General features: G+C 44.2%; 1 protein-coding gene across 1 annotated transcript; it reads left to right on the plus strand.

Moving 5' to 3' along the window:
* Nucleotides 1-1,835: 1,835 nt before the first annotated feature.
* ATP5F1A (ATP synthase F1 subunit alpha) lies at nucleotides 1,836-10,265 on the plus strand. Its single transcript, XM_080920443.1, has 12 exons — nucleotides 1,836-1,985; nucleotides 3,715-3,793; nucleotides 5,081-5,250; nucleotides 6,072-6,245; nucleotides 6,341-6,507; nucleotides 6,706-6,854; nucleotides 7,402-7,553; nucleotides 7,654-7,878; nucleotides 8,544-8,651; nucleotides 8,749-8,893; nucleotides 9,317-9,467; nucleotides 9,750-10,265. The coding sequence occupies exons 1-12, from the start codon at nucleotides 1,926-1,928 to the stop codon at nucleotides 9,829-9,831; spliced, it is 1,662 nt and encodes a 553-aa protein (XP_080776569.1). The 5' UTR covers nucleotides 1,836-1,925; the 3' UTR covers nucleotides 9,832-10,265.
* The last annotated feature ends 2,338 nt before the right edge of the window (nucleotides 10,266-12,603 follow it).

Genomic DNA, 12,603 nt, shown 5'->3' on the forward strand with positions numbered 1-12,603 from the left:
TTGAGCCACCACATGGTTGCTGGGAATTGAACTCAGGACCTCTGGAATAGCAGTCAATACTTTCAGCTGATGAGCCATCTTTCCAGCCCTGGTTGGCAGTTTCTTGACTGATAGTCCTTTCGTTCAAAGCAGCCAGTGCAGCCTGAAAGAGAGCACCAGCCGTCTGTCTGGGAGTCAATTGCTGTCTGTCATATCAGAAGGGGTGCTTACAATAACAACTTTAAGAATGTCTCCTTAGCCAGATATGGCAGCTCATACCTATAATTCCAATATTCAGAAGGCTGGAGTTGGAGAAGCCATGTGTCCCAGATGAGGATCACTGGGTGAGATCTCACTTCAAAAACAAACAGACAAACAAACAAGCCCACAAGCAGCAGCAACAACAACAAACCAAAACAAATAAAAAAAAAATCATTAACACCAATAGTGATTTTAACTATTATTATTATTATTTAATTCTTATTCTTTGATGAATGGCTCTCTCTCTCTCTCTCTCTCTCTCTCTTTGTGTGTGTGTGTGTGTGTGTGTTTCAGAAAGAGGTGGGGGGATAGATTCATATCTGTTTTACTCCAAAAGAGAAAGCCTAACAGAATCCCCAGGGTCACAGAAGACCATGTGAGCCTTATCTGAATCTACAGTGGTGCGTTTTGATTTTGGATCACTCTCTGCAGGGTTGTCAACCACTTTTTGTGATGGTGAGAATTTTTGAACCTGTTTAATTTACAAAGGATTCTTCCTATTCCTCTCCCAAACTGGGGATTGAACCAAAGGCCTTCTGCCCCCTAAGCAGATACTCTACTACTGAGATTTGTTTTCAGCCCCTTTACTGATTGGGTAGTTGATTGACAATGGAGCTTGTTTTTACCAAGCTGGCCTTGAATTTATTAATCTTCATTCTTTAACTTCCCCATTAGCGTAGCAGGGATTAGAGGTCTGGGTCATCAGGCCTAGTTTCCCTGAAAAGATTTTAGATTGACTGAACTTTTAAAGCGTCAGTTCTTTCATTCCTGCTTATATAATCCCTTATAAGATCACTAGCTTCTGTACTTGAGGACCCAGGTTTGATTCTCAGCACCCACATGATAGGTAACAACCATCTGGTAACTCCAGTTCCAAAGATCTTCTTCATTCAGCCTTTCTGAGGTCACCAGGCAAACGTAGTGCACAGACATACATGCAAACAAAACACCCAAATACATAATAAAATAAAACCTTTAATTTAAAAAAGATTTGGATATTTATTAAAAATCCAAATAGGGGGCCAGCAAGATGACCAAGCTTGACCTGAGTCTGTTTCTCAGGATCCACATAAGATGGAAGGAAAGGACTGCTCCCTGGGCTCCACAAGCATGCCTTGACATATGCACATACACACCACACACACTAATAATAATAAACACTTTCAATAATTTCAGATAGTTCCCAGGACCTGAGGTCTAAAACCCTGTGGGTGGGTGCACTGTGCAGAGTTACCTCGACTGGGACAGCATAGCGGTGTGACACCACTGGCACAATTAACCTAGCTCTTAGTCTACGCAGTCCGCCCTAGGTGGGATGGAGTACAGTTAAGGGACGGCTTCTCCTCCGGTTCCTCTACTCACGTGGTCTCCCGGGCAACGACAAGGTCGATTCAAAAAAACCAAAAATTAAAATGAAGAGTGCCAGGGAGTAGGCTGGAAACAATTGATTCGTTCATTTTTTAGTTCTAAACTTAAAAAAAAAGAATTATTATCATTATTATTATTTATTTTTTTAAATAACATGGCTTAAAAAAAAAAAAAGATTTGCGTCCGGAGGAGCAGGAGAGGGGCGGTACTTCCGGGTCAGGTGGGCCGGCTGCCTTGACCTTCCTTCGCGCTCGGCCATTTTGTGCCAGTCGTCCGGAGGCTGCGGCTGCATAAGACCTCTCCGAGAATCTGCAAGGATGCTGTCTGTTCGCATCGCCGCGGCCGTGGCCCGTGCCCTCCCTCGACGGGCGGGACTGGTGAGTACCCGGGCCTAGTCAGGCTGGCGTGGGAGCGGCTCAGGTCTCTGCGGAGCGGTGCGGTGCGGTGCGGGGCTGGGGCGGACGGCGCCATCTTGCACCGTGGCTGCTCGGCAGTGCGGACGGCTAAGGGGCGCCTTTGCAGGCCTTCGGTGCGCGGTGGGGCGGGGATCTGTGACCTCCGCATTGCCAGGCAAAGGGGCTTTACGGGGGTTCCGGTCTTGGGGTGAGGGCGGGCCTAGGGTGAAGGTCAGGGTTTGTGCACTGCTTGTCTGGCCTTCCCAGAGCCTTATTCCTGGGGTCTGGCTCCGCTGAAGGTCAAAGGAGCTGTCAGCAGCCTTCTGCAGCAGGAGGAGAGCCTGACATTGTATGAAGGTCAACAGGCCCGAGAGGTCAACTCAAGGGAAAGGAATAAATGAAAGTGACTCTTAAATTGTGGGTTACTCTCCTGGTGCTGAATACGGGAAAGGTCTGGAAAACACTGCGAGGTGCAGACGCAGTTTATGTGGTTTACACTGTCAACGACGGACTGTTCGCAAATGGACTAGATTCGGCACAAAACCTGGTGGCTGACACTTTAAATGATTTTGTCCTTGAGTGGCCCACCTCGTGAGGTCAGTGCCCCTCACTAATTATCTATCTCCCATGACGTTGAGACTTAACTCTTAAAAAAATGGATGGCCTTTAAGTTCTGTATAAATACATTTTCCTTTACGTTAGAAAGGCAATCTAAATTTAAAAGGCCAAATATACTGCTCTCCTGCTTTTCTAACAGAACACTGGTTGGTAACGTCTTAGTTTTCTGTTAGAAAAAAAGAAAAAGACATTTTCAGAAAAGATTTGTATTGGTTTCTATTAAAAGCTAGCCGATTCAGAGCCCAAAGTGGCCAGTCACAGTATTGCAAGTAGAAAAATTACAGGGGTCCTGGGTTCAACCACTTTGCTGCTAGATTTGTTCAAGGTAATGAAAAATTTATCTCATTTTCTAACCTAACCACAGCATTAATTTGCTTACCCAATACTTTTTTTTTTTTAAGATTTACTTATTTATTATACGTAAGTATACTGTAGCTGCCTTCAGACACACTAGAAGAGGACATCAGATCTCATTACAGATGATTGTGAGCCACCATGCTCACCTACTTAACTACTGAGCCATCTCTCTAGCACCTACCCAATACTTGCCCGTTAGGAAGTTGTTATCTCACTGAGATTTCTACAACGCAGTTGAAAAAAAAATCAAAATAGTATTACCGAGATATTTTTAAGGGAATGATTTTACCAATTGTTTTTTTAAAACAAGCTTTCTATAGTCTGTATCCTGTATCCATAGTTGCAGTTACAGATGCATGTAACATTCTTTCCTGTGTGATTGAGTCACCAGCTTTTTAGCAAAGCTGAGTCTGATCAGCGTAAGTTCATATGGAGGTTTTGCCACCTCTTTTGTTGATTTTGAGACAGGGTCTTTCTGTGCAGTTCTGCCTGGCCTGGAACTTTCTGTGTAAACCAGTGGGCCTTGAACTTGCAGGTAGACCCTCCTCCCTTTGCTTTCTGAATGCTAGGATTACAGACCTTTACCGCCACTAGCACATCCAGTTTATGAAGGCTCTGTGTGTGTCAGTGTGTGTGTGTGTGCGCGCGCGTGCGCGTGCACACATCCATGAGCATAGCTTAGTTTGAGGAAGGCTTTCTAAAGAATCAGATTGGTTAAAGAATGTTTTTGTACTAGGTCTCCAAAAATGCTTTGGGATCATCCTTTGTTGGTGCAAGAAATCTCCATTCCTCCAACACTCGACTTCAGAAGACTGGTAAGTCATTTTTTAAGTGTGTGTGGGGGGCACATTCTCCGTTATGTTTCTTTTTTTTTTTTTTAAAGATTTATTTATTATATATAAATACACTGTAGCTGTCTTCAGACACACCAGAAGAGGGCATCAGATCCCATTACAGATGGTTGTGAGCCACCATGTGGTTGCTGGGATTTGAACTCAGGACCTCTGGGAGAGTAGTCAGTGCTCTCAACCTCTGAGCCATCTCTCCAGCCCCTCCGTTATGTTTCTAATGATTTCTTTTGAATGAAAACAATGTACTAGGCCCCTTCTCTCAACTGTGATTGTATCTTTTTTCCTTTTAAGCTTCACGTAAAAGGTATAAGAAAATGAACAATTTTATACTGATAGGCTTTTTCAAAGACAGTAGGGAAGTGAGGAGCCAGACGTCCATGAAGGACACTGTGGTAGGGAGTTTCTATGGCAACGCGCTGGAGGGAGTCTCTTTTCTTTATCCTAGAGGTGCTGGGGATGGAGTCCAGGGCTGTCTAGGCAAATGCTACTGAGCAGTGTGCCTAGCTATGTGCTAGGAATTTGTAAATAACCGTTGAATGTACACATAGCGTATTTATACATAGTGCAATATTAGCACTAGTACTTAGGTTCTTCAAAGGGGACATTTTATAACTTTCTGTTGTGTTTGTTTTTGCATTTGTTTATTGAACAAGCATGTGCCTGTGCCGTGGCATATATGTGGAGGTCAGAGGACAGCCTTCAGGAGCCAGTTCTTTTTTGCCTTGTGGGTCTTAGGCTGGAACTCAAGTTTACCAGGCTTGCGGGGTTGCAGAGGGCTCTGAGCCATCTCACTAGCTGCTGGTTTATGTTACATTCTGTTAAGGGGAGGGGGTGGGCTGATACATGCCTCAAGGAGAGAACTGGGGGAGCCTGTTCTACCTTGTGGGTCTTGGGGATGAAGGTTAGGCTGTTAGGTTTGTCAGCTGGTACTTTTAAAGATGTGCTTTATTCTAAAATGTTTCTAGAGTTTAGCCAAAAACAATCAGATTATAACATGTACAGAGATTCTTTAGAAATTGAGAAAAGAAGGTAATTATCAGTTAAGACTGTCTGCCTAGTGAAGTTTTTCCTTAATCACTGAGTTTTCAGTAATTTTGACAGTGATCAATCAATATATGACTATAAACTTATTTTTACTTCTAAAGCATTTTATGTTTTAGGATGAGTTTTATTATTATCAAGAAAGTAATTGTTGGGAATGGGTTTTGAGAAGCTGTTTGGACCAGATGTTTAAATGAGTTGTTCTCTCAGGCACTGCTGAGATGTCCTCCATTCTTGAGGAGCGGATTCTTGGAGCTGACACTTCTGTTGACCTTGAAGAGACTGGGCGTGTCCTAAGCATTGGTGATGGTATTGCCCGAGTGCATGGACTGAGGAATGTTCAAGCAGAAGAAATGGTAGAATTTTCTTCAGGCTTAAAGGTACATTGTAAAGTGGGAGTTTTGATACTTTAGGATCTGTAGCTTTGGTTTCTTAGTATTTTGGAGCTTGTCAAGAATCGAAAACATTTAATTCTTAATTTACCTCATTCTTCCCTATTATAGCTTGTAAAAAGATTAAGCTAGAAAGAGTTTGGTTAAGCCAAGTCCCATAGTATCCCTTCTCTTCATATGTGCTGATAAATAAGTTGTAGCCAGTGGGACCAAAATTGAAAGTTAGTAAACATACACATACATTACAGTGAGTTCATGTCAGTTCTTTTGTAGTGTGGAGACCCTTTTTACAAAAGTGTCTGGTTACATGAACTAAATTCTTACCCCAATAAGAATAATTTGCCTAATCCTGTTGAGACTTGATGCTCTAGGGAAGGGGGATGCAGGGAGGTGGGGGAGCACCCTTTCAGAAGCAGATGGAGGATGGGGTGAGGAACTCTTACAGGAGGGACCTAGAAGGGAGGCAGTATTTGGAATACAACTATATAAGACAATTTAAAAAGAAAGAACAAAGGAATAGATCCTTTACTGAAGGTGAGGCAGTGTGCAGCTGTGAGGAGTTCTGCTGTGTCTCATGGAGTCTGGGGGCAGCACTCCACTGTGTAGTGTGGAGGTCAGGACAACGTTTGGGAGAATCTCCTTCCTTCTGTGATCATCTCAGGTCAAACACACACTCTTAGCTAGTTCATGAAGTCTTAACCAGAGAACTAAAGCAGAAGGGGAGCAGTGTCTGCTGTGTGACGTTCTTCTTCACTGGTGTGTGGGAGAAGAACCCCTCCAGCCTCATTGTTCTTCATCCTTTTGTGTAGGGTATGTCCCTGAACTTGGAACCCGACAACGTTGGAGTTGTCGTGTTTGGGAATGACAAACTAATTAAAGAAGGAGATATAGTGAAGAGAACAGGAGCCATCGTGGATGTTCCAGTTGGCGAGGAACTGTTGGGCCGTGTAGTTGATGCCCTCGGTAATGCTATTGATGGAAAGGTGAGTTAATGCGTACTGGATGCTCATGGCAGACATTATAGCTAATCACGTTGAGGGTTCCTTTATTTATTTTTTAATGCTTTATGTTTTTATAGGGTCCGATTGGTTCCAAGACCCGCAGACGAGTAGGCCTGAAAGCCCCTGGAATTATTCCCCGAATCTCTGTGCGGGAGCCAATGCAGACCGGCATCAAGGCTGTGGATAGCCTGGTGCCAATTGGCCGTGGTCAGCGTGAGCTGATTATCGGTGACAGACAGACTGGGTAATGACTCAAAACCTGTTAAAAGTTCTAACTAACATGGACTGGGTTGTTAGTAAATAATCACACTTCTCTTTTTTGGAGGGGGATTGGTAGATGCTTTGGTTGTGCTGGGCGGCGGCAGGTGGAAACTATCGGTGGTGGCACAGCTGCGCCTGGAAATTTGTGATTTCATCTGTCAGTTTGTGCCTCTCTTTAAAGGAAAACGTCAATTGCCATTGACACAATCATCAACCAGAAACGGTTCAATGATGGGACTGATGAGAAGAAGAAGCTGTACTGCATCTATGTGGCCATTGGTCAGAAGCGGTCCACTGTGGCTCAGCTGGTGAAGAGACTGACGGATGCAGGTGCGGGAGTGCACTGGTCCCGTGGCCTCTCTATTGCTGATAACCTTGGAACAGCCTCTGTAGCCAGGGCTGATCCTCTGCAGCTCTGGTTGATCTTAAACAGACTTGCACTTCTACTTCCTGGTGGGAGGGACTAGAGGTTTGTGCGGCCATGTCTGGCTTGGGTCGTTTTGTAGGGTGTGAGAAGTGTATATCTCACCTGTCCCTGGTTGGCTCTGAACTTGTTATATAGCCAAGGATAACCTGGAACTTTGGCTTCTCTGTCTCCACCTCCTAGGATTATAAGGCTAATGTGCCATTATTCTTAGTGTATTTGGTGCCAGGACAAACCTAGACATTGACCCTGTTAGGGTGTGTCTACCGATTGCATTCTCTCACTTCTTGGCTTCCAGGGATTGAACTGTTTACGTAGCAAGCTCCGTTGCCCCCAAAGCTTCCCCCCTCAACTTAATAATAGAATAAGGGTGGTGGACAATTTTCTTTTGTAGCCTTTAATTTAGAATCAGTTTTGATAGCTTTGTGAATGTAACCCCCTTTTTCTCCTCAGATGCCATGAAGTACACCATTGTGGTGTCAGCCACTGCGTCTGATGCTGCCCCGCTTCAGTATTTGGCTCCTTACTCTGGCTGCTCCATGGGAGAGTATTTTAGAGACAATGGCAAGCACGCTTTGATCATCTATGACGATTTATCCAAACAGGTCAAAGGACGTCTTTTATAACCTGTTTATTTGCATCTTAGTGGAAATTAATAGATACAAATTGTTTAACAGTTGAATTTCATCTCATTTTGTACCACAGGCTGTTGCTTACCGCCAGATGTCTCTGTTGCTCCGCCGACCCCCTGGTCGTGAGGCCTATCCTGGTGATGTGTTTTACCTACACTCTCGCCTGCTGGAGAGAGCAGCCAAGATGAATGATTCCTTTGGTGGTGGCTCTTTGACTGCCTTACCAGTCATTGAAACACAGGCCGGTGATGTGTCCGCTTACATTCCAACAAATGTTATTTCCATCACTGACGGACAGGTATTAGATTGACTAAAATTAGTGTAAGAATGATTGATAGTTCTAAGGCACTGATTGATACAAGCATGAACTGAATCTGTTAATTACCTAATTATTTTTATGGATACTACAAACAGAACTAAAGAGAATAGGGTCTATAGAGATGCCTCAGTGACTAGGGCCCTTGCTAGTCTTGTAGAGGTCCCTGGGTTTGAATCCAAGCACCCATTTGACTGCTCATAACCATCTGAAACTCCGTTTCCAGGATGATTGACTAGTCTTACCATCTGTGTAGCTGAGCGTGGCTTTGACCTTCCAGCCTGACTGCTTCAGCCTCCTAAGTGTTAAATTAAAAGCATGTGTCCTGCCCACCTGGCTGGGTATCATTTGGTTCATATATACTCATGTCCTAACACTAGATAACTTTAAAGCATATTTGAGAAATTATATTACTACCTTGTAGTTTGTTGAGATTAGGACTGGTTTAGTCTAGACTAGCCAGGAATTGCATGTAGCTGAGACTAGCTTTGAATTTGCAGTGATCACCCTGCCTCTGAGTGTTGGGATTCATGTACTTTCTGAAAAATCACTTAGCAGTCTTAAGTTTAGGATTTCCATTTTTGGTACAGTGACTTAAATTTGGGGAAAAAGATTAAGCTTACTCTGTCTGTATACTTGGATTGCAGATCTTCTTGGAAACAGAATTGTTCTATAAAGGTATCCGCCCTGCCATTAATGTGGGTTTGTCTGTGTCCCGTGTTGGATCTGCTGCCCAGACCAGAGCCATGAAGCAGGTAGTTTTTCCTCTTTGACACAGAGGAGTTTGTTACTATTGTAAAATCCTAAGTGCGTATGGCCTGTGCTTTACACCGCTATGTGGCGTGTGCTCAGGTGGCAGGTACCATGAAGCTGGAGTTGGCTCAGTACCGGGAGGTCGCTGCTTTTGCCCAGTTTGGTTCTGATCTTGATGCTGCCACTCAACAGCTCTTGAGCCGTGGTGTGCGTCTGACCGAGCTGCTAAAGCAAGGACAGTACTGTGAGTTCTCTTCATCTGCTCAGGTTCCTGCTGTGATTTAGGGTCTTTGTTGTATCAGTAAAACAGTCTTCCCACCATTTGAATGTAGTATTGAAATTAATAACCAGAAGCCCAAGTATATTTAATATATTTAAATTTAATATAGTTAAAACATGCATCTTCATGCTGTATGAATGAGGAATTTATCTTAGCTAAAAAAGCAGCTAATTATACCACAAATACTGTGTAACACTACTGGGTTATAAGCAAAGCTTATAAGCTATACCCAAAGGTTACCCTTCAGTTTTTGTAGCAGAGGATGGGAAAGAGTGGTAAGTGGAATTATAGGTTCAGAATGTCAGAAGGGGTGGCCCTAAGAAAAAATTCTGTGACTTTGGTAAAATGGCATTTAAGCAATTCATTTGGTAATTTGTTTGTTTTCAGCTCCCATGGCTATTGAAGAACAGGTGGCTGTCATCTATGCGGGTGTGAGAGGTTATCTTGATAAGCTGGAGCCCAGTAAGATCACAAAGTTTGAGAATGCTTTCTTGTCTCATGTTATCAGCCAGCACCAATCCCTCTTGGGCAATATCAGGTACAAATGGGGTTGGTGGCCCTTACTGTGACTAGTGCAGTTTTAGCATGGTCTTTCCTTCCCTGGAGGTGGGGTTGGGTCAGAATCTGGTCTTGCTGCATACTCGCCCTGCCTGTTCTTGGCATTCACTAGCCTAGAGTGTTATGAGTAACTGCCGCCCAGTCTGAGTCTCACAGGTGTGAACTGCCTGTTCAGGAAAGTTGAAGTTACCTGTAGGTTAGCCTTGCCATCGAATTTTTACTTACGCTAGTCATTGAATCTTTTGTTTTTATTTCCAAACAGGGCTGATGGAAAAATCTCAGAACAGTCAGATGCAAAGCTGAAAGAGATTGTAACAAACTTCTTGGCTGGGTTTGAACCATAAAGCCCTGTCACTGTCACCAGACACTGCTTTGGTTTTGTCATTTATTCTGGTAAAATCAGCACCATTTGTAAAGGGTTAGTCTTGTACTCCTGATGTACAGAAAACACATGAATAAAGTTCCATATTGTGTGCTAGTTTGTGTGGGGTGGGTTCAGGTGTATACCGTACTTGTGTGTGGAGGTCAGCGGACGCCTATAGGAGTCAATGCCCTCCTTCCACATCCTGTTGAGTTCCATGTTTGTTTTGTAAGACAGCTTACTGTGCAACCTCAGCTGTCGCTCGCCCCAGGCTGCTCTTGTAGCAGTGACTGCCACAGCTGTCCGAACGACTCTCCTATCCTGTTCTACCCATTGGTGCATCAGCATGGAGAGAGAATTCAAGGCTATCCGCTGTAAGATTCTAAAGAACTCTGATTGATTAAAAAGAGAACTCTGCTCCAGAGTCTGTCTTGGTTGAGTACCTAGCATCCATGAAGCTCTAGGTTTGATCCCCGGAATCACATAAGCTATTTGATAGATGCACACCTATGATCCCTCATTGTATTTGAGAATTGAGGGAGGGGCATCAGACGTTACTAACGACATAGTAAATTTAAGGTCACCCTGAGAAATGAGACCATGTCTAAAGTCTGTTAGGACCCACATCTTTTTTCTGTCATTACATGGTATTGGAGATTAACTTGGCCTCACAGTTGTGCAAGTGCTTTACCATAGGCCTTCAGCGTTTGTGTGGAGTGGATGCTATAGCTACAGGTGACCTTGAACTTTGATCCTCTAACTTCCTGCTTGGTAAATTATAGGTGTATGCCACTGTGCCTCTCAGCCCCTTGAGACAGGATCTCCCGGTACAGGCTACTTACATTTGTAGCAGTTGGCATGCCAATACTTAAGTACTGGGGCCTTCTTATGGAGGGCTTTGAATACCACTAAAGTCAGTGCTGAGCTGCTGAAAGGAGAATATGTTTTAAGGAACTCTTAGAGATTGGTCTGTGTGCTCTGTCTGCATGGACACCTGCAGGCCACAAGAGGGCATCAGATCCCACTGCAGATGGTCGTGAGCCACTTTGTGGTTGCTGGGAATTGAACTCAAGATCTCTGGAAGAGGTGCCAGTGTTCTTAACCACGGAGGGAGTCCTTCAGAGTCTGAGCCAACCAAAGAACATAACCTGGGTATCAAAGTGATCACCCAATCGACCCATAAAAAGTTACATTGACCATACAATGACACGAAGGAGCAGAGTCAGGAAAGATTGTATCAAAGACCAAACCCAGCAGGGCTTTTTCCAGATAGCTGTGTTTGGTATCCCAAGCTTCAGTTCAGAGCCCTTCCAGCTCCACTTTCCAACACGCCACTTTCTTGGTCTGGTTCTGCTTCTCTCCCAGTCTTACCTCCTAACGTCTATGAGTCTATTGCAGTTTAGCTTCAGCTTTGCTGAAGGTCTCCTTTGAAGGAACATTTACCTGGCCACACACTGGCTTCAGCAGCTCTCTCTGAAACCATTGCGGAAGAATCAACCTTTGGTCCCTTTTCTCCCAACCTAGCACTGTGCTGATGGTAGTGCCTAGTTAGCTGCTAGCTGGGGATGAACCCTAGGACCACATTTACAGAAGTGTGCAGTTGCATTCTGGAAGGAAGAACGTGGGTTGTTTTGTAAGGTTGGTCATTACTGGGCACTAATCTAAACACTAACAACTCTTCAGTTCCAGACTGCACTGCACATTGAGTTTCAGGTTTTTATCCCCTACCTGATGTTTGTGGTAGATTTAAAAGCAATCAGGAACAACCATGTCATAGACCCAATGTGATGCTGTCTTGAATTCCTACAATTAGACTAGCACACCCTACTTTAGTTTAGCCCCAGGCCCACTCTTTAGGCAAGGGCAGAATGCAGCCAGATTCTTGCTAAAGCCTTCAGCCCCGTGGCTGAGAATTTCCTCTGAAGCTTCATGAGCTGGAGCACCATGGTTTGCATGACTCTCAGGCTCCTAAACCACAGACTTCCCAGAAACCCAATTCTGTATTAATTTTCTGTTGCTGTAATAAAATGCCATGACCAAAAGCAACTTGATTAAAACAAGTTTTAATTCATGGCTCCAGGGACAGAATCTGTAACGGTGGGAAAGGCATGGCAGCAGGAATAGAAAGGGTGAACAGGAAGCAGAGCAAAACTTAACATCCTTGAAGCCTGGCTCAGGGGATGAGCTTCATTTAGGAAAATTGAACCTCATAAAAGTTCTATCATCCCTAAACACTCCCTCTAATTCCAAGTGTTTTAGAATCCCAGGGGAGACATTTTCATTCAAATCAACACAGGGACACATAGCTGCCAGCTGTGGTTCCCATGAATTTCAGACTACTGGTGGGAAGAGGAAGGTACTACACTGGGGATGTAAGAGCAGTCAGTATTTGTCCAGTTGTATGGCATGGGCAGGATTGTGGACAGTTAAGAGGTTGATTCGGGGCCAGTGAGATGGCTCAGTAGATGAAGGGGCTTGCTGTGCAAGCCTACAGACTTGACAGAGTCCTTGTAAAAATGGGGAGAATCAACTCCACAGTCATCCTCTGACCTCCCCTTGCAAGTTGCACACAACAACCTGACACATACATCACATATGCACACCAATAAGTTTTAGAGGCCAGTAAGGTGACTCGATAGGTGGACGCTTGCCATGCAAAGGCTGGTGACATGAGTTTGATCCCACCCATGTAAGGGTGGACAAAGAGAAATGACTTTAACAAGTTGTCTTCTGACACTTGGATACAAAAATGAAA

The sequence above is a fragment of the Micromys minutus genome (assembly GCF_963924665.1).
Source record: "Micromys minutus genome assembly, chromosome: 8".
Classification (NCBI taxonomy): domain Eukaryota; kingdom Metazoa; phylum Chordata; class Mammalia; order Rodentia; family Muridae; genus Micromys; species Micromys minutus.